Below are 23,321 nucleotides of genomic sequence, written 5' to 3'. Positions count from 1 at the left end.
TTGACTATAAAAATAACTGAGTTTCCTAGGCCACAGAAACATCTGGACTCATGTCAATAAAATTTCCATCCTTCAAATATAGAAATTATGCCATTTGATACTGTATTCAATCAAAAGAATCAAATGTATATTTTGCTTAGTCAGTGCAAAGGCAGGAGAAAGAGAAATGTGAACACTTATTACCTGTCCATAGGACCTTATAGTAATAGACACGATTAATGAATACAAAATGATACATTAATGACAAAAGCCATATGGAATTGATAAATTTCATAAACTAGACTATAATTCTGGGAGAGTCTTAGGGTTTATATATTTGTGTAGCAAAGTAATTGTGGAAATGGGAGAGCCTGATGATAACCTAAAATGATTTTATCCTAGATCCTAGTGGCTCCAAATGACCTAAATTATTCTCTGGATTCTTAGAATAAGTAAATATTCAAGTTTAATTTTGTTTTAAAGGGATTAAGATTAGTTGGCTTAACTCCACACCTGGATTCTTTCCTGCAAGATTGAATGTTTGCTGATTAGACACAGAACTGAGGCAAGAGCCAATCCCATGCATGAATCTGGCAAAGCTCAATCTCTTCACCCTGACCTCCCTCATATCATACTGTAGGGCTGTTTCAAAACAAGGGTAGAATATATAGTATGGATTAAATTAATTCCTATTCAGCCCATCAAAGCAGTAGTACTTGTAGTAATAAAGCAGAAGAGCTCAGATTCCTGACAAGTTCTAACACAGGATCTGGTAAATCAGGAAATCAGGTCAGGCTAAGGATATTTCGTATATATCGTCATAATTTCAGAAAAATTTTTTTCATAAATATATTAAATAGATTTTGTTATCTGGGAAATAACTTTACAAATTTCATGTCTGTATATCTGTTAGCCTTAACGAACATTTAGTGAATTATTCTGGCATTCATAGTAACCCACAAAATATTTTTCTTGTAGGGAGTATTCAAAAAAGAGGATGATATTGATATGCTTGGTGAAGAGTTTAGAAAAGTATATCAGAAAAGGAGTGAAATTTGTGAAGAGAAGTGACATCATCAAAATTTGGTAAACCTGGATTCTTTTGTATGTTACCACTAGATGTCAGTGTAACTTCTGTTTTACAGTTCAGTGAGGGTAGGAATCCATTGTCTTTGGATTTCTAAAACATCTCTATTTCATCATTTATAAACAATTATTTGTAAGAAAACATTTGTTTTTGATAAAAATTAAATTACTGAGTATTTTTTCACTGCAAAATTAATGGCAAAGTTGATTGCTTTTAATCAAACTATTGTTTTTGTACTAATAATTTGAAGATCTGAATTCTACACCACACTCCATATAGAGAAATATATATATATAAAATCAAACAACCCAGGAGACTAACCTCTCCATACCACTTCTATCTATGTTAGTGTCTTCGAACTTTACTTCCCTGATTTGGCCAGGGAAAACTTTACTTTTCTCCTCTCCCAGTAGACAGGAAACGAGTGAGGAATTTCAACGTGCTTTACTAGCGAATGCACTTAATTGTAAATAAGAACAGAAACCGTTTCTCTCGTATAAACATCATTTACAAACTAGAGTTACATCTCTAGAACATAAAATATTTTCTATTCAAGTGCAGTTGAAAAAGGGCTAGATGGTCATAAGATAACAATGAAAAGTTAAATTCCTATTGCTTTATTTTATAAAATATTTCCATTTTGTAATAATTAGATATAAATTTTACATCCCCAGATCTACACAGGGAATTTGGAATTATTTTGATTTCATTATCAAGTATCTTCATTTCTTAGGGTAAAAATAACTCAAACCATTACAACTTAAGTTAAATAAAGGGTATATCCGCCATAGGTTAAAAAGTAGATCACTTATTAATTTCCCCATTCGAGTGCCTTCATAAATTCCTCTTCAGTGAAAGACAACATCTTGGCAGCTTCAATATGCATCTGTGTTTAAAAACAAATATTGTCTAATTTAGTGTTAAGAGTAGACCACAGAACAACAGGAAATTTATAAAAGTGTGTGTATAATATGCTATCAAATTAAGTTTTGTTGTAGGAATGTGTAATTCTAATTACAATAAATGTGACATTTTAGGTCAGCCTCTAAAAACCTTCATTCACTGCTGGTATTGTACCAACCTGTTGAGAGAGCAATTCAATAATATTGTAATACCTAACCTTTGCAAAAAGGGACAGTGGCAAAGCCATGAATTCATATCCTCTTACCACTAGGTAACTCGTGTAGTGAACAGAACAAAAGTGGTTTGGAATCAGTTTTCACTCTTCAAGAGGCAAACTGATCCTCTAAGTTATCTTTATATATGGTATTTTCTTTAGTTAGGGAGTATCCATATTATATTTACTAGTCCTATTTCCACATTTCTAATTTACTTGCATTGATGTATAGATAAAATTTTGTGACTAAGCATGTCAAAATAAACATATCTAAAGTAGAAATACTAAATATCTTAGTAGAAAGAGCCAAATAACATCTATGATTTATTTTAACTTTGTTTTTTAGGATAAACTCACCTTCTGCCTTTTTAAAACATCAATTAATTTTAATTGTTTCTTGAACCCTATCATTAATTCTCCTTTTTGTCTTTCTAGCTTCTTGTTTTCTGATTTTAACACTTCAATTTTTTTGTGTTCTTCATTTGCTATATCCTGCAAAGGGAAAAAAAAAATCCCATTTATTCTTTGCAGTATTTGAATGGAAAAAATGATACCAGCAATAAAAGCTATTTTTAGTTTTTGCATTACTAAATTACTGTAACTTTGATAACTTTTAATGATGCTCACACCTCTAGCATTTTAAAAAATGTTTTTAAAATAACAACTCAGTTCTAATTCCAATAATGCCAAAGTAGCTTATATTTGAAGGCAGAGATGAGTAATCAGTAGTAAGCAGAAACTGGAGATGGTTATGATCCTTGAAAAAATGGAAGCATACTGGTTGGTTGAGAACCACATTCAGCTGGTTTCTGAGAGCACTTTTCAGTTCATCGGTTCACAGGGGACAGACCTGAAGCAAAAAGTATCAGTCTTATTGGGCTAAGGAATTGGACAGCGGGGCTGCCACGATGGAAGAAATTTCCAGGTGGGAAATCCCTCAAAATTTGCATACACAGTTCCCTCAAATCCTTGGCACCTAAATAACATGTGCAGGGTGAGACTCCTAGGAACCCATGAAAGGTAAAAGTTGTGGTCTAAAGAGCTGAGCAGAGAATTCAGCCACTGCCCATGATAAGGAAGGCTGAGTTTGTAATCTTGGTAAAAATTAATTGGATGAGCTCTGCAGCAATTTGGACAATGGAGAAAAAGGACCAGTGAACTTTAAGACAAGTAAGTAGAAACTATTAAGTAGAGGAACATCTGGTACTTGGAAAAAATGTGAAAGGATGTCTTTCATGCAAAAAGGGAAATGATACCAGAAGGAAATGTGAATCTACGTACACACATTAAAAAAAAATGTATCAGAAATAGTAACATGTGATAAATATTAGTAGAGTTTTTCATTAAAAACTTCTCTTTAAAAGATAATTGACAGTGGGTTAGATTTTGTTGCCAAGATGGCAGAGTAAGACCCTGAGCTCAACTCCTCCCATGGGCACACCAAAATTACAACTATTTACAGAACAACTATTGATGAGAAAGACCTGAATCTAACAGAAAAGATCTTCTCCAACCAAGAATATAAAAAAGGAACTACAACAAGATAGGTAGAAGGAGTGGAGGTGCAGTATTGTCAAGACCCATACCCCAGATGGGCAACCCACAAACGGGAGGATAATTACAATTACAGAGGTCCTCCCTAAGGAGCAATGGGTCTAACCCCCACATTGGGCTCCCCGGCCTGGGGGTCTTGTACTGGGAAGACAAGCCCCAGAATGTCTGGCTTTGAAGGCCAGTGGAGCTTACTTTCAGGAGACCCAGAGGGCTGTGGGAAGTAGACAGTCCACTCTTAAAGGGTGTACACAAAATCTCACATGCTGCAGGACCCAGAGAAGAAGCAGTAATTTTTGAAAGCCTGGTTCAGACCCACCTGCTAATCACCAAGAGGTAAGAGGCAACTGAAGCTCATCCTTGGGACATAGGCATTGGCAGCAGTCATTTGTGGGAGCCCATTCTATCACGTGGACACTGATGCTGGAAAGCACCACTTCAGAATCCTCCTCTAGCTTATTAGCACTGGAACATGGCTCCACCCACCAGCCTGTCAGCACCAGTACTGGGAAGCCTCAGGCCAAGCAACTAGCTTGGGGGGGACAAAGCCCCACTCACCACCAGCAGGCAGGCTACCTTAAGACCCCCTGAGCCTACAGCCACCTGGAACACAGCACAGCCCTGCCCACCAGAGGGCCCAGGACCCTGCCCCACACACAAGAGCAGAGGCATTAACCCCAGGATCCCCAGGCCTTGCAGCCAGAGACCCTGGGACCCAGCTCCACCCACCAGTGGGCCGACACCAGCCCAGGACCACCACAGCCTGCCATGGCAGGACCCAGCCCAGCCACCAGCACTGGGTGCCTCCCCACTGCTAGACCCTGGCCCCACCCACCAGCAGTCCAACACCACCTCTGAGACACCTTGGGACCCTTGGCAAGATTCAACACCCTTTCATGATAAAAAACACTTAAAAAACAAGGAACAGAAGGATTCTACTTCAACATGATAAGAGCCATATACTGACAAGCCCACAGCTAACATCAAACTCAATGGTACAAGACTGAAAGCTTTCCCTCTAGGATCATAGACAAGACAAGGATGTTCACTTTTGTCACTTTTATCCAACACAGTACTGCAAGTTCTGGTCAGAGCAGCTAGGGAATAAAAATAAAAGGCACTCAAATCAAAAAGAAGGAAGATTATCTCTGTTCACAGATGACATTGTCTTGTATGTAGAAAACCTTATAGATTCCACAAGATACCACAATTTATCCATCCGAATAAATTAATTTGGCAAAGTTGCATGACATAGAATCAACACACACACAAAACCAGTTGTGTTTCTATATACTACTAATGAACATTCCTAAAAAGAAATTAAGAAAACAATTACAAATATAATACCATCAAAAAGAATAAAGTACTTAGGAATAAAAGTAACCAAGGAGGTGAAATGCTTTTACACTGAAAACTTCAAAACACTGCTGAAAGACATTTAAAGACAAACGAATGGAAGGATATTCTGTGGTCATAGATTGTAAGATGTCAATACTACCCAAAGAGATCTACAGATTCAGTATGATCTTTATCAAAACCCCAATGGCATTTTTACAGAAATAGATCCATGCTAGCTAATATTTATATGGAATCTCAAGGGAACACGAATAGTCAAACACTTTTAATGAATAACACAAGTTGAAGGTCTCACACTCCCCAATTTCAAAACTTATTACAAATTTATGGTAATCAAAATAGTGTAATATGGACATAAAGAAATATTTACCAATGTAATAAAGAGCCCCCAAATAAACCCTTGCATATAAAGTCTAATGATTTTTGACAAGGATGCCAAGACCATTCACTAGGAAAAGATGGCCTCTTTAACAAATTGAGCTGGGAAGCTAGATATCTCCATGCTTAACAATGAAGCTGTACACCTACTTCATATCATATACAAAAATTAACTCAAATTTGGTCAAAGACCTACATGTAAACCCTAAAACTATAAACTGTTAGAAGAAAATGTAGGGGAAACGATCATGACACTGGATTTGGTTGTGGATTCTTGGATATGAAACCAAAAGTACAGACAAACAAGGACATGGAAGCAACCTAAGTGTCCATCATCGGATGAATGGATAAAGATGTGGCACATATATACAATGGAATATTACTCAGCCATAAAAAGAAACGAAATTGAGTTATTTGTAGTGAGGTGGATGGAGTTAGAGTCTGTCATACAGAGTGAAGTAAGTCAGAAAGAGAAAAACAAATACAGTATGCTAACACATATATATGGAATCTAAGGAAAAACATAAAAAGTCATGAAGAACCTAGTGGTAAGACGGGAAAAAAGACACAGACCTACTAGAGAATGGACTTGAGGATATGGGGAGGGGGAAGGGTAAGCTGTGACAAAGTGAGAGAGTGGCATGGACATATAATACACTACCAAACGTAAAATAGATAGCTAGTGGGAAGCAACTGCATAGCACAGGGAGATCAGCTCGGTGCTTTGTAACCACCTAGAGGGGTGGGATAGGGAGGGTGGGAGGGAGGGAGATGCAAGAGGGAAGAGATATGGGAACATATGTATATGTATAGCTGATTCACTTTGTTATAAAGCAGAAACTAACACACCATTGTAAAGCAATTATACTCCAATAAGATGTTAAAAAAATAAAAAGTACAGGCAAACAAAAGAAAAAAATAGATAAATTGGATTACATCAAAGGACACAATCAACAGAGTGAAAAAGAAACCTACAGAAAATATTTGCATATCATATACCTGATAAAGAGTTAATATCCAGAATACAGAAATAACTCCTACAAATCAATAACAAAAACACAATCAATTAATAAATGGGCAAAGGACTTGAATAGATAATTCTCCAGAAAAGATATACAAATGGCTAACAAGCACATGAAAAGGTGGTCAACATCACTAATATTTAGGGAGATTCAAATCAAAACCACAATGAGATACCACCTAATAAACATAAGGATGACTACTATTAAAATAAAAAGCAGGGGCTTCCCTGGTGGCGCAGTGGTTGAGAGTCTGCCTGCCAATGCAGGGGACACGGGTTTGAGCCCTGGTCTGGGAAGATCCCACATGCCGCGGAGCAACTGGGCCCGTGAGCCACAACTACTGAGCCTGAGCGTCTGGAGCCTCTGCTCCACAACAAGAGAGGCCGCGATAGTGAGAGGCCCGCGCACCGCGATGAAGAGTGGCCCCCACTCGCCGCAACTGGAGAAAGCCCTCACACAGAAACGAAGACCCAACACAGCCAAAAATAAAAATAATAAATAAATAATAAATTAAAAAATTTTAAAAAATAAAAAATAAAAATAAAAAGCAACACAAAATAACAAGTTGGCAAGGATATGGAAAAATTGGAACCCTTGTGCACTGTTGGTATGGATGTAAAACGGTGCAGCCACTATGGAAAAACAGTATGGTGGTTCCTCAGAAAGTTACAAATAGAATTACCATATGATCCAGCAATACTGCATCTAGGCAAATATCCAAAATAATTGAAAGCGAAGTGTTTAAGAGATACCCGTACACCCAAGTTCATATCAGCATTATTCACGATAGCCAAAAGGTGGAAGCAACCCAGGTTGCTTTATCCAATGAATGGATAAACAAAACCTGTTACATACATACAATGGAATATTCAGCCTTAAAAAGGAATGAAATTCTGATACATGCTACAACATGGATGAACCTTGAGAATATTATGCTAAGTGAAATAAGCCAGTCACAAATAGTATATGATTCCACTTACATTAGGTACCTAGAGTAGTAAAAATCATAAAGATAGAAAGTAGAATTGTGGTTGCCAAGGATCAGGGAGAGGGGGATGGGGAATTATTTTTTAATGGACATAGGTTTTCAGTTTTTGCAAGATGAACAAGGAGTTCTGGAGTTTGGATACACAACAGTGTGAATGTATGTAACACTAGTGAACTGTACACTTTCAAAAATTAGGGTAAATTTTATGTGTAGTGTAATACAAAGGTTTTCTTTTTTTAATTCAGAAAGTTCATTAATTCCTCAAAGCAAAAAAGTCACAATGTAGTGTGGAGTTTGTGTATAATAAATAAAATGTATGACAACAACAAAAAGGGGAGGAGAGAAGTATACTGCTGAAAGGTTCTTACATTATTCATAAAATGCTGTTACTTGAAGGTAGACAATGATAAGTTAAAGGTGTATCTGATAAATGATAAAATGTCCATAAAAAGAAGTGGAGATAATAAGCCAGTAAAAGAGATAAAATGAAATTGTTAAAAAATATTCAAAAAGAGAAAAATAAGAAACAGGAAGAAAGAGCATGAACATATAGCAAGCTAATAGAATAGAACAAAGAGAACAAATAGCAAGTTAATAGAATAAAATCCAACCATTATTAAAAATCATATTGAATGTAATGGTCTAAGCCTCCTAATTAAAAAGTCAGAGATTGTCAGATTGGATTAAAACAATAGGAAAACAACTATATGTTGCCTACAAGAACATACAAAGGAGTTACAATGAAGGGATGGAAAGGACAACACTAATGTCAAGACTAATTAAAAGAAATTACATGATTTCAGGATTTATTATAAAGGTATAATAAGACAATGTATTAACATGAAGACATACAGATCAATGGAACAAAACAGATTCCAGCAACAAATCCACACATATCTGGGCAACTGATTTTCAACAAAGGTACCAGGGCAATTTAATAGTGAAAGGATAATCTTCTCAACAAATAGTGCTGCACGTATTCCAATAATGAACCCTGACCCCTTATATCATGCACAAGAACTCACCAAAACAAAAGCTCAAGCTATGCAACTTCTATAAGAAAACCTAAGAGCAAATCTTAGTGGCCCCTTTAGGTTTAGCAAAGAATTATTAAATAGGACACAAGAAACATAAATTATAAAAGAAAAAAACAACAGATTGGACTTCATCAAAATTTTAAACATTGCTCTTCAAAAAAACTGTTACAGAAATAAAAGGCAAGAGATATTTGCAAAGCAGGTATCTGACAAAAGACTTGTAGTTAGGATATATAAAGAACTCTTAAAACTCAATTATAAACAAGTCAACTCAATTCTTTAAAATGAACCAAAGAGATAAAAACTAAGGAAATATGAATAAAGTATGGTCTTTAGTTAATAATAGTGAATCATAATAATATTGATTCATTCATTAATGGTAACAAATGTACCACACTAACGTATATATTAGTTGCAGAGGAAACTGTGTAGAGATTATAGAAATTCTCTGTACTAATTTCCCAGTTTTTATGTAAATCTAAAACTGTTCCAAAAATTAAAGTGTGTTTATCAATTTTTTAAAAGAAGAAAAGACTTATACAGACACTTCACGAAAGAAGATACCAAGACTCTCCTGAACAACCAGCGGATGAAAGAAATCAAAGAGGAAAAAAAAAAATGATCTTGAAACAAATGAAAAAGGAGACACAACATACCAAAACTTATGGGATGTAGTAAGAGCAGTTCAAAGAGGGAAGTTCATAGCAACAAACGCCTACATTAAGAAAGATCTCTGGGCTTCCCTGGTGGCGCAGTGGTTGAGAATCTGCCTGCCAATGCAAGGGACACGGGTTCGAGCCCTGGTCTGGGAAGATCTCACATGCCATGGAGCAGCTGGGCCCGTGAGCCACAACTACTGAGCCTGCACGTCTGGAGCCTGTGCTCCACAACAAGAGAGGCCGCAACAGTGAGAGGCCCGCGCACCGCGATGAAGAGTGGCCCCCACTCGCCGCAACTAGAGAAAGCCCTTGCACAGAAATGAAGACCCAACACAGCCATAAATAAATAAATTAAAAAAAAAGAGAGATTGGATATGTAAATTCTATGGCACACATTTAAATTCCTTGCCTACCCCAGAATGTCTTTCGCATGCCTTGACCTGAGAGGTCCATTTCATTCCAATAAGATTGAAATATAGTATCTCAATAAAGGAAAATCTCCAGTGTGCTACATCCTTTGCAAAAAAAAAAAAAAAGATCTCTGCATTTTCACTCCTCCCCGCATGTTTAATGTTTTTGACATCATATTTTACATCTGTTTTGTGTATCCCTTAACTACTTACTGTGAATATAGATGATTTTACTACTTTTGTCTTTTAACCTTCCTAGTAGCTTTATAACGGCTGATCTACTACCTTTATTATATGTTTGTGTTTACCAATGAGATTTTTCCTTTTGTAATTTCCATATTTCTAGTTGTGGTCTTTTCTTTTTCACTTACAGAAGTCCATTTAACATTTCTTGGGAAGCTGGTTTAGTGGGGCTGAATTCTTTTAGCTTTTGCTTGTCTGTAAAACTCCATCTCTCTCCTTCAAATGTGAATGACAGCCTTGCTGGATAGAGTATTCTTGGCTGCAGGTTTTTTCCTTTCATCACGTTAAATATATTGTGCCACTCTCTTCTGGCCAGCAAAGTTTCTGCTGAAAGTCTGTGGACAATCTTATGGGAGTTCCCTTATACATAACTAGTTGCTTTACCCTTGATGCTCTTAATATTCTCTCTTTATCTTTAATTTTTGCCATTTTAATCATAATGTATCTTGGTGTGGATCTCTTTGGGTTGATCTTTTTGGGGACTCTCTTCTTTCTAGACCTGGATGTCTGTTTCCTTTCTCGTGTTAGGTATGTTTTTAGCTACAATTGCTTCAAATAAGTTCTCTGCCCCTATCTGTCTCTCTTCTCCTTCTGGGACCCCTATAATGTGAATATTAGTATGCTTGATGTTTTCCGAGAGGTCTCCTAAACTGTCTTCATTTTTTAAAATTCTTTTTCCTTTTTTTTGTTCAACTTGGGTGATTTCCACTACTCTGTCTTCCAGTTTACTGATCCATTCCTCGGTATTACCCAATCTAATGTTGATTCCTTCTACTGTATTTTTTATTTCAGTTACTATATTTTTCAGCTTTGTTTGGTCCTTCTTTATATTTTCTAACTCCTTCTTAAAATTCTCACTGTGTTCACCCATTCTTCTTCCTAGTACATTGAGCATTTTTATGGTCATTACCACGAACACTTTATTGGGTAGACTGCTCATCTCCAGGGTTGTTAGAATGTGTTCAAACTTAAGACATCTTCAACTTTCGATATTCACCTGTGTATGTTGCTATATATAAACCTCATGGTAACCACAAACCAAAAAAATCTATAATAGATACACAAAAAAAGATAAAGGAATACAAATATAACACTAAGATAGTCATCAAATCACAAGTGAAGGGCGGAAAAGAAGAACGGATGAAATAAGAACTACAAGGACAACCCCCAATCAATTAACAAAATGGCAATAAGTACGTACCTATCAATAATTACTTTAAATGTAAATATACTAAATATACTAAATGTTCTAATCAAAAGACACAGTGGCTGAACAGATACAAAAACAAGATACACACACACACACACACATGCTGCCTATAAGAGAGTCACTTCAGATCTAAATACCCACACAGACTGAAAGTGAGGGGATGGAAAAACAAAGTCTGTAACAAGAGACAAAGAAGGACATTACGTAATGAAAAAGGGACAAAGAAGGACATTACGTAATGAACAAGAATACATAACACTTGTAAATATTTATGCACACAAACTGGAGCATTTAAATGCATATAGCAAATAATTCCAAATATAAAGAGAAAGATATTGACAGTAACACAATAATAGCCAGGGCCTTTAATACTCCACTTAAATCAATGAACAGATCATCCAGACAGAAAATCAATAAGGAAACACAGGCCTTAAACAACACATTAGATCAGATGAACCTAATAGATATATATATAAAACATCCCATCCAAAAGCAGCAGAATACACAGCCTTTTCAAGTGCACATGGAACATTCTCAGGATAGATAACATGCTAGGTCACAAAACAAGTTTTAATAAATTTTAAGACTGAAGTCATACCAAGCCTATTCTCTGACCACAACACTATGAGACTATAAATCAACTATTTAAAAAACCCAGAACACATGGAGGCTAAACAATATGCTACTGAACAACCAATGAGTCACTGAAGAAATCAAAAAGGAAATAAAAAAATACATGGAGACAGAAACAAAGACACAATGATCCAGAATCTATGGATGTAGCAAAAGCAGTTCCCAGAGGGAAGTTTATAGTGATACAAGCTGACATCAGGAAACAAGAAAATCCTCAAAAACCCTAACCTTACACCCAAATGAATTAGAAAGAACAAACAAAACCTAAAGTTAGTAGAAGGAAGGATCAGAGCAGAAATATATGAAATAGAGATGAAAGACTGAAAAAGAGAGAAAACAAGAAACAAAGAAATTAAGGGCTGGTTCTTTGAAAAAATAAACAAAATCGATAAAGTTTTAGCCAGACACATTAAGAAAAAAAAGAGAGTGGGCCCAAATAATTAAAATCAGAAATGAAGTTACAGTTGACACCACAGAAATACAAAGGATCATAAGAGATTACTCTGAATAATTACACACCAATAAAATGGACGACCTAGAAGAAGTGGACTAATTCCTAGAAATATACAGTCTCCCAAGACTGAATGAGGAAGAAATACAAAATATGAACAGACCCCAATTGACACTAATTAGATCAGTAATAAAAAAAATACTCCCAACAAACAGAAGTCCAAGACCAGATGGCTTCACAAATGAATTACGCCAAACATTTAAAGAAGACTTAATTCTTATCCTTCTCAAACTATTCCAAAAAATTGAAGAGAAGGGGATGCTTCCAAAGTCATTCTTTGAGGCCATCATCACCCTGATACCAAAATCAGATAAAGATACCACAAAAATAAGAAAATTACAGGCCAATAACACTGGTGAACATAGATGCAAAAATCCTCAACAATATTAGCAAACCGAACTGAACAATACATTAAAAGGATCATACACCATGATCAAATGGGATTTATCCCAGGGAGGCAAGAATAGTTCAATATCTGCAAATCAATGTCATATATCACATTAATAGGATGAAAGAAAAAAATCACATGATCATGTCAATAGACACAGACAAAGCATCTGACAAAATTCAACATCCATTCATGATAACAAATCAGGTTTAGAAGGAATTTACCTCAATGAAAAACAGGCCATATAATGACAAGTCCACAGCTAAAATCATACTCAATGGTGAAATGTTGAAAGCTTTTCCTCTAAGGTCAGGAACAAGACAAGTGCCCACTCTCACCACTCCTACTTAACATAGTACTAGAATTCTAGCCAGAGAAATTAAGCAAGAAAAATAAGTATCAGAACTGGAAAAGAAGAAGTAAAATTGCCTCTATTTGCAGTTGATATGATTTTATATATAGAAAAGTCTTATAGACGCCACCAAAAAACTGTTAGATCTCATCAACAAATTCAGTAAAGTTGTAGAATATAAAGTTAACATTAAAAAATTAGTAGTTTCTATATACTAACAAATTATCTGAAAAAGAAAGAAAACAATCCCATTTATAATTACATCAAGAAAAATAAAATACTTAGAAATAATTTAACCAAGGATGTGAAAGATCTATACACTGAAAACTTTAAGAAATTGATGAAAGAGATCAGAGAAGGCACAAATAAGTTGAAAGGTATCCTGTGTTCATGGATTGGCAGAATTAATATTTTTTAAATGTCAATACTACCAAAGCCACCTATAGATTCAATGCAATCCCCATCAAGATTCTGAAGAAATTTTAAACAGAATTAGGAAAAAAAAATCCTGAATTTATATGGAATCACAAAAGGCCCCAGTAGCCAAAGTAATCCTGAGAAACAACAAAGCAAGAGGCATCACACTTCCTGATTTCAAGCTACATTATAAAGCTGTAGTAATCAAAATTTGTATGGTACTAGCATAAAATCAGAAACATAGACCAGTGGAACAGAATCAAGAGCCCAGAAACAAACCCCAGCATGTACAGTCAACTAATATTTGACAAAGGAGCCAAGAATACTCAGTGGGGAAAGGACAGTCTCTTCAGTAAATGGTGCTGGGAAAATTTGATATTCACATGTAAAAAGAATGAAACTAGTTCTATATTACACCACTCACAAAAATGAACTGAAAATGGAATAGAAACTTATATGTAAGACTAGAAACCATAAAACTCCTAGAAGAAAACACAGGATAAAGCTCCTTGACATTGGTCCTGGTAATGATTTTTTTGGATGTGATACCTAAATCAGAAGTTACAAAATGAAAAATAAACAGGTGGGACTATGTCAAAGTAAAAAGCTTCTGCACAGCAAAAAAAAATTATCAACAAAATGAAAAGGCAACCTACAGAATGGGAAAAATATTGTAAACCATATATCTGAAGAGGTTAATATTCAAAACATATAAAGAATTCATACAATTCAACACACAAAAAATCAAATTATCCAATTTAAAAAATGAGCAAAGGACATGAATATACAATTTTCCAAATGGCCAACAGGTGCATGAAAAGGTGCTCAACATCTCTAATCATTCGGGAAATGCAAAATAAAACCACAATGAGGGGGCTTCCCTGGTGGCACAGTGGTTAAGAATCCGCCTGCCAATGCAGGGGACACGGGTTCGAGCCCTGGTCCGGGAAGATCCCACATGCCACGGAGCAACTAAGCCCGTGCACCACAACTACTGAGCTCGTGTGCCACAACTACTGAAGCCTTTGCGCCTAGAGCCTGTGCTTTGCAACAAGAGAAGCCACCTCAATGAGAAGCCCATGCACTGCAATGAAGAGTAGCCCCCGCTCGCCGCAACTGGAGACAGCCCGTGCGCAGCAACGGAGACCCAATGCAGGCAAAAATTTTAAAAAATAAGTTAAAAAAAAAAAAAACCACAATGAGGTATCACCTCATGACTGTTTGAATGGCTATCATAAAAAACAAACAAATGAGATAACACATGATGGTGACGATGTGGAGAAAAAGGAACACTTGTGCACTGTTGATAAGATAGTACATTATATTCCAATCACTATGGAAAACAGTTTAGAGGTTCCTCAGAATATTAAAAATAGAACTACCATATATCCAGCAATTCCACTGTTGAGAATATATCCAAAGGAAACAAAAATACTATGTCAAATAAATATCTGCACCCCAATGTTCACAGCAGCATTAGTTACAATAGCCAAGACACAGAAACAACGTAAGTGTCCAGTGACAGATGAATGGATAGATAAGTTGTGGGATATATACACAATGGAATATTATTTAGCTATAAAAAAGAAGGAAATCCTGCCATTAGCAACATCATGGATGGGCCTTTGAAGGCATTATCTAAGTGAAATAAGTCAGAGAAAGTCAAATACTGTATGATCTCACTTATGTGTAGAATCTAAAACAACAACAAAAACAAAAAAATAAACTCACAGAAAAAGAGATAAGATTTGTGGTAACCAGAGGCAGAGGGTGGTGGGAGGGTGGGATTGGATGACGGTGGTCGAAATGTATAAACTTCCTGCTATAAGACAAAAAGTACTAGGTATGTAATATACAACTTGATGACTAGAGTTAACACTGCTCTATGGTATATTTAAAAGTTGTTAAGAGAGTAGATCCTAACAGTTCTCATCAGAAAAAAAACATTTTTTTCTTTTTCTTTTTGTATACATATGAGATGATGGATATTAACTAAACATTATGGTAATCATTTCACAAAATATGTAAGTCAAATCATCATGTTATATACCTTAAACTTATAGACTGTTATATGTGAATTATATCTCAATAAAACTGGAAAAAAGATGTCAAGATGGCAAATAAGCACATGAATATGCTCAACATCACTAGTCATTAGGGAAATACAAATTAAAATCATTATATGAAATACCACTAGGCACTTATTAGAACAGCTAAAATATAAAAAACTGACCACAGTAAGTGTTGGTGAAGGTATGGAACAGCTGCAACTTTCATACAGTGCTGTTGAGAATGTAAATTGGTACAACCATTTTAGAAAACAGTTTGGCAGCTGAACGTACATGTAAAATACAACCCAGATAATTGACTCCTAGGTGTTTACGCAAGAGAAATGAAAACACATGTCCACACAAAGACTTACACGTGAATGTTCATGTAGGCTTTACTTGTAATAGCCAAAAAGTGGAAACAACACTAATGTCCATCAAAAGGTGGTATAGTTTGGTAGATTTACACCATGTGTAAAATTATTAAAAGTGAACTACTGTCACATGCAGTAATGTGGATGAATCTCAAAATATTTTTACTGAGTGAAAGAAGTTACACTTTTAAAAAGAATATGAAATTCTAGAAAATGTAAATGAGTTATCTGAAGATAGGGGTTGGGAGAAGGGCATGATTATAAAGGGTCACAAGGAAACTTTTGGGAGTGATAGGTATATTTATTATCTCTATTGTGATTTATCATAGGTATACACATAGTCACAAATCATCAAATTTTACACACTTTAAATATGTGCAGGTTTATTATATGTCAATTGTACCACAATAAATGTGATAAAATAAAAATACATACACTTAAAGATAGGCAAATAAAAAATTGTGAGACACAGCTAAAGTATCATTTTGAGGAAAATTTTAGTTTTAAATGCTGTGTTGGAAAAGAAGGTTGAAATATCAATGATCTAAGTCTTCAGTTTAAGAAACTGAAAAGATTGCAAATTAACCCTGGTGGCACAGTGGTTGGGGATCTGCCTGCCAGTGCAGGGGACACGGGTTTGAGCCCTGGTCCAGAAGATCCCACATGCCATGGAGCAACTAAGCCCGTGAGCCACAACTACTGAGCCTGTGTTCTACAGCCCATGAGCCACCACTACTGAGCCCACGCACTGCTCTAACTGAAGCCCATGCACCCTTGAGCCCGTGCTCTGCAATGAAAAGCCACCGCAATAAGAAGCACGCGCACCACAACGAAGAGTAGCCCCCGCTCGCTACAACTAGAGAAAGCCTGCGTGCAGCAACGAAGACCCAACACAGCCAAAAATAATAAATATATAATAAATAAATTTATTAAAAAATACTAATATCAATAAAAATAATATATATTAAAAAAAAGCCAAGTAGACAAAGTTGTATAAGGAGAATTCAGTGAAAATAGAAAACAGACAATAGAAAAAATTAAAACAAAAGTTGAAAAGGTTAACTGATAACTGGTTAGCAAGACTGATCAAGGAAAAAAAAACCTGACAACATGGATCAATCTCAACATTACTGTGTAGTGAAGGAAGCCAGTCCCAAAAGAGTACATTCTATGCAGTTCCATTTATATGAAAGTCAAGAACAAGAATATCAGAACATCCTCCACTTAGGAGGATGGAGTACTTGAAAAGAGAATACAAGGGAACTTTCTGGGGGTGATGAAAATATTCTATCTATTGACTTAAGTGGTGGTTACACAGATGTATGAGCCCAAACTCACTAAATTATAGATGTACTGGGTTGGCCAAAAAGTTCGTTCGGTTTTTTCCATAGGATGGCTCGAATAACACTTAGTTGTCTTTAACTTCATTCAAAACAATTTTGTTAGATTGTGACAGCTGTCATATCAGCGTGCGTTTAAAGAAAGACATCAAAATTGGTAAATTTTTATGTCACCATTTTAATATTGAAGATGGAAGAAAAACAACATTTTCGGCCTATTATGCTTTATTATTTCAAGAAAGGTAAAAATGCAACTGAAACACAGAAAACGATTTGTGCAGTGTATGGAGAAGGTGCCGTGACTGATTGAACATGTCAAAAGTGGTTTGCAAAGTTTGGTGCTGGAGATTTCTCACTGGACAATGCTCCACGGTTGGGTAGACCAGTTGAAGTTGATAGCGATCAAATTGAGATATTAATTGAGACCAATGAACATTATACCACACAGAAGATAGCCAACATACTCAAAATACCCAAATCAAGCAATGAAAATCATTTGCACCAGCTTGGTTATGTTAATCGCTTTGATGTTTGGGTTCCACATAAATTAAGTGAAAAAAAACCTTCTTGACCATATTTCAGCATGCAATTCTCTATTTAAACATAATGAAAATGTTCCATTTTTAAAATAAATTGTGACAGGCGATGAAAAGTGGATACTGTACAATAATGCAGAAGGGAAGAGATCTTGGGGCAAGCAAAATGAACCACCACCAACCACACCAAACGCGGGTCTTCATCCAAAGAAGGTGATGTTGTGTATATGGTGGGATTGGAAGGGAGTCCTCTATTATGAACTCCTTCCGGAAAACCAAACAATTGATTCCAACAAGTACTGCTCCCAATTAGACCAACTGAAAGTGGCACTCGACGAAAGCGTCCAGAATTAGTCAACAGAAAATGCAGAATCTTCCATCAGGATAATGCAAGACCGTGTGTTTCTTTGATGACCAGGCAAAAACTATTACAGCTTGGCTGCGAAGTTCTGATTCATCTGCCGTATTCATCAGACATTGCACCTTCAGATTTCCATTTATTTCAGTCTTTACAAAATTCTCTTAATGGAAAAAATGTCAATTCCCTGGAAGACTGTAAAAGGTACCTGGAACAGTTCTTTGCTCAAAAAGATAAAAAGTTTTGGGAAGATGGAATTATGAAGTTGTTTGAAAAAGGTAGTGGAACAAAAGGGTGAATATTTGGTATAAGGTAGTGGAACAAAAGGGTGAATATTTTGTTTAATAAAGTTCTTGGTGAAAATGAAAAATGTGTCTTTTATTTTTACTTAAAAACAGAAGGCACTTTTTGGCCAACCCAATAAAATCTGTGCATTTTATTGCATGTAAATTAATTCAATTAAAAAAATCCACCCAACTTTCTTATGTCCCTCCAGCTCTAAGCTTCTTGAAAGAATTACACACATCCACTTCTCCATCTCCTCACCTATATTCATTTTTCATCCACCTTAAATTTAGCTTCTTCCCTATCACTCTACCAAAACATTTCTGACCGAGGTCACTTCTGTGCTGTTAAATCCAGCAAAGTTTTTTCAGTTCCCCCAAGAAACTTGACCTCTCAGGAGTATTCAACATTGTTGACCACTTGTAAAATGCTGGAATTCTTCAAGGCTCAGCTCTTGGCCCTGGCTTCTCTCCTTCTCTCACTCTATCCTTTCTTCCTAGTGAACACTAATGGCTTCTTCTACTGTCTCTGTGCAGACTTCTCTCCTAGATCTTGACATCTCCCTTGGGATTTCTCAGAATATCTCCAAACTTAACGTGTTCTAAAACAACTCAATCTTCTCCAAACATATTCCATTGTTTCTTATTTCAGTGAATGGCACTCTATCTAGTTCTGAAAACTAGAAGTCAAAATATCCTTCCTTAAGCTTTCCTTTCTTACAATCCTATATCCAGTCCATCACCACATCCTAGTGATACTTCTCTCCTAGATGTATTTTTTGATACTTGGTTTCTCCCCCTTTCTACCACTCTCAGTTTAGTCCAAGCTACCTCATTATCTCTCACTTACACTGCTACTCTCAAGCAGTCTACTGTATCCATTCTGGCCCCCTTCCAATCAATTCTCCACAAAGAAAGAAATACAAACAAACAAATACAGCTGGCCCTCCGCATCCCCAGGTTCCACATCCGTGGGTTCAATCGATTGCCAATGGAAAATATTCTGGGGGAAAAATTTCCACAAAGTTCCAAAAAGCAAAACTTGAATTTGCCATGTGCCGTCAACTACTTACACAGCATTTACACTGTATTAGGTATTATATGTAATCTAGAGATGATTTGAAGTAAACAGGAGAATGTGTGTAGGTTATATGCAAACACTGCACCATTTTATATATGAAACTTGAGCACCCGTGGACACTGAGAGACGACTGTACTTCCAGATGCATGTCTGATCATGGCATCATCTCCTGTCATCTTTTTCAAAATAACAGTACAGTGGCTTTACACTGCCCTTTGGATAAAATCCATAATACTAAACATGGCCTAAAGGCCTAGATGGTTTGGCCTCTTCCTGTGTTTGAAGCCTCCCTTTGAAACATTCCCTTCACATCCATGCCTGCCTTTCATTACCTTGTCTTCTTTCTTGCTGCAGAGCCATTTTTTTACATGCTATTCCTTCTGCCCACAATCTCTCCCCTGGTACATAACTCCTGTATGTTTTTCAGATCTTAGTTTAGGATTACATTTTTTAAAATTCACTCACTGATCTGGTTACCTGCTCAAAGCACCATGTACCCTCCTTCATGGCATTCCACAGTTGCACCTTAACTTTGCTTGATGTTTTGTCTAAATAACATTCAACTTCTCCACTGTAAGGTGCATGATTACAAGGACCATATTTATTTTTTATCACCTTTATATCTCCAGTCTCTAGTAAAGATCTGACAGGTACATAGCAGGTCCTCATAAATATTTATAAATGAATTAATGAAGAATTAGAAATTATCTGTTCCTAAATGAAGTAACATGTACTTGGTGACATATTTTAAATGAACTTCGAGCAACCATCTAATCAAATGCGCAGTTGAACCATCATATGGTTGTCTTTCATCATTCCTTCCTTCAGTGTGTTGCAAAGAGGCAATTATTATGTTCCAAGCACTGAGGCATAGGAGTGAAAGAGACAGGGTTCATGCACTAATGCAGCATCTGGTTTAAGCTGACTGACTTTTCAAAAGTTACTCTAAACCAGTTTACTTGTTTCCTAAGCTCTGTGCAGAATGAGTTTATCATTATTTTTTAAATAAATCTTTAACTTTCTGATGACTATGAGGCAATATTGTTCTATTTTATGGAAATCTTACTATTTCTTACACATATAAACCTGAATAATTTTACTTGCCTACCTAACTATAATAATATGTCTAATCAGAAAGAGAAGCAAGGTACAAAGAATTAAAATGGAAAAAATATAACTACTCACAAAAGAAAAACTTATATACAGATTAGACTCCAAGGAAAATCTTACTGCGTATCTTGAAAACACCCCTCAAAGTTAGAAACAAGGCAAAATAATTTAAAAGTCAAAAACTTAAGACACATACACATTTTTTCAGAAATCTGAAACAATATACATGTAACAAGAACATTTAAGAACTCTGATCTCCAAGTGTCTACTTGATAGTAAACACTTAAGTAATATATACAACAAAATGTCATCCCACTATGTTTAAATCGATCACCATAATGCAGACCTAGGGTCAGAAGTTTGTCTTGAACACATCTAAGTTGTTTTTATGGTGTTGATGGTTTTGAACTGAGTTATTCACATACCAAGTCCTGATTACTTGAATTTGCAAAATGGCTGGCTAGAATAGGAGAGTCATCTGTTGTCATGGAAACAAGTTTTTCTTTCTACTTCTCTAATGTATGTGCTAAAATAGAGCTCAAATCTGAAACCAGAATTAGCAAATACTGACATTTACATGATTATTCCATTTTATTTTCTTCAAAATCCATTTAGAATACACCAAAATTAGAAATAATACTCCAATAACATGATAATTACTGGCAAGTCTGTAAAGCTGACTTCCTAACTTGTTCATTAAATACATTCTATTAATAAATCCCAGTCATCATACCATCGATGGCTCTTGAATGTGAACACAGTCTGATCATACAGCATAAACTATCACACAGACGATATCTTAAAACTCTGTAGTCACTGTAATATATTTGCCTCTGTTAAAAATATTGGACTTAACAAGATTGATTTAGTTCTATGTCCTGTTAAGTGTTACTAATTTAATCCAAAATGTATCATCTGTGCATGTAAGGAGGGTGACTCCTAAATTCATCATCCAAGGCATTGTTAAATAACTAAGTATTGTCCTAAGGGAGAGACTCCAATGGAGTATCACTTTCAGGTTGACACAAAACCAAAAACTAATAGCCAGTATTTATAGAGTGTACAAAAGGCTTTCACATCCATTGATATTTGCGTCTTCATTTATTCAACAGATATTTCAGGAACTGAGTGTTAATTCTACACCAATCACTGGCTAGATGCTAGAGACACAATGGTGATCCTTACAATAACTCTATAACAGTGGTTATCAAAATGTCATCTCAGAATCACTAGCATCAGCATCAGCTGGTAACTTGTTAAACCTGCACATTTGGACTTTCCAAGATGGTGGAGGAGTAGGAGGATGTGGAGTTCATCTCTCCCCACAAATGCATCAAGAATACATTTAGAAATAGAAAAATTCTCACAGAGCACCTGCTGAACACTAGCAGAGGACCTCAGACACCTAAAAGGACAAGAAAGATCCCCATATAACTGGGTAGGACAAAAGAAAGAAGGAAAAAGGAAGAGGAGAGGAAGCAGGACGGGATGCTCTGTGCCACGGCCCTGTGCACCTCAGCCTGAGACAGGTGTCTGCCGGTGGCTGGGGGTTGGGGGCTGGAATGTGGGGTTTGGAGAGCAAACCTGGGGAGGGGACTGCTGTTGGGTGTGAGAAGACAGCCAGAGGGGACGGGAGTAAGGAGCTCCACAACCAGGAATGCTCATGGAGGAAGCCTGGACCTCCACAGAGGCAGAGAGCCATTGTTGAGTGATGCGCAAAGGGCGGGGTGGCCATTACAGCCTCTCCCCTCACGCACCAGCCCCTGCATCCATGGGCACTAAGGAGGGCTCCCGTTGGAGCTGGCACTCATGGCTCAGCTATTGCCTCCTCCGCCCCTTCCCTCAGCCTGGGGGACCCACTCACCCGATTGCTGCCTGATGGGCTTGCATGTTCCAATCCCTACCCCAGCACCCTCCCGCCTGTGGAGCCTGCTCACCCCGATCACCACCACGGTTCCGTCCTGCCTGATGGGCTCTTGTGCTCTGACAACCTCTGGAGCAGACTCTGGTGGGAGGAACACACAGAGGTGGGGCTGAAACCACAGCTGAACCCCAGGGGCCGTGTGACTGAGGAAGAAGAGCTGAAATCTCTCCTCACGGCTGCGTGAACTGCGGAGTTACACCTCCGCTGATGGCTTCCTAAATTCAGTGCCTGCAAAACATCTGAAAGGACAAGTGCTCCAGCAGGTGGGACGAGTCTGGCTTTAGCAGCTGTGGGCTTTGTGGGCACATACATGCAGAGGTTGGGCCAGGCCAGTCTGAGCTGCTTCCATAGCTCCACAGCAGGTCCAGGTGCACGACTACTGTAGTCCTGGGACCTGACCTCAGTGGAGCTGTGCCAGTGGCCTGGTGAAAACAACACCTGAGAGTCACCAGAGCCAACTGCCGGCATACCCACAGTTAAGGTGGGACCGAGGGCAGTGCCAACAACAGTGTACTTTGTGAGCCCACACAATGGGCGAAAGGGGACAGAACAGAGCACATTCACGGTGAACAGCTCCAGAGGAGGAATACTCAGTGGCTTATCTCCCAGTGGGAGTGCTCCATTCCCACCTACCTCACACCACAGTACAGAAACACAGCTAAGAAACAGATCTGGGGCCTCTACTCCAACAACCAGGGAGCAGACCCCACCCCTGACAGGACAGTGACAACCAGAGAGCAAAGGGAGGCCCCACTCAATATCCAGGGCAGGCTCTGGTCACCACAACACCAGTCAAACCTCCTATCAAGGGGGTAATGGCACAAGCCTCTGGACAAACCTCACCCACTAGGGGGCAGACACCAGAAGCAAGAGGAACTACAATCCTGCAGCCTGCGGAAAGGAGACCACACACACAGTAAGTTAGACA

The 23,321-nt window shown here is 37.2% G+C and overlaps 2 protein-coding genes across 13 annotated transcripts in view; one reads left to right on the top strand and one right to left on the bottom strand.

Annotated features, from left to right (window-relative positions):
* The window catches only part of MNS1 (meiosis specific nuclear structural 1), an 87,336-nt gene extending 85,686 nt beyond the window's left edge, over positions 1-1,650 (top strand). The window contains exon 10 of one of the 3 annotated variants that reach the window (XM_082446198.1): positions 958-1,650. In XM_082446198.1, the coding sequence (XP_082302324.1) occupies positions 958-1,050 (93 nt within the window). In that variant the 3' untranslated portion in view covers positions 1,051-1,650. The remainder of the gene's footprint in view (positions 1-957) is intronic. The other 2 variants (XM_082446199.1, XM_082446197.1) reach the window with 2 other exon arrangements.
* Positions 1,651-1,667: 17 nt separating this feature from the next.
* Positions 1,668-23,321, bottom strand: part of TEX9 (testis expressed 9) — a 229,949-nt gene continuing 208,295 nt past the window's right edge. For 9 of the 10 annotated variants that reach the window (XM_082447324.1, XM_082447329.1, XM_082447328.1 and 6 more), the window contains 2 exons: positions 2,541-2,675; positions 1,668-1,952 (listed from right to left, as the gene is read on the bottom strand). In XM_082447324.1, the coding sequence (XP_082303450.1) occupies positions 1,878-1,952; positions 2,541-2,675 (210 nt within the window). In that variant the 3' untranslated portion in view covers positions 1,668-1,877. The remainder of the gene's footprint in view (positions 1,953-2,540; positions 2,676-23,321) is intronic. The other variant, XM_082447327.1, reaches the window with a different exon arrangement.

The sequence above is a fragment of the Balaenoptera physalus genome (genome assembly GCF_965194825.1).
Source record: "Balaenoptera physalus genome assembly, chromosome: 2".
Lineage (NCBI taxonomy): Eukaryota > Metazoa > Chordata > Mammalia > Artiodactyla > Balaenopteridae > Balaenoptera > Balaenoptera physalus.
Note: the sequence above shows the minus strand (reverse complement) of the source record. Positions and strands in the feature narration are given on the sequence as shown.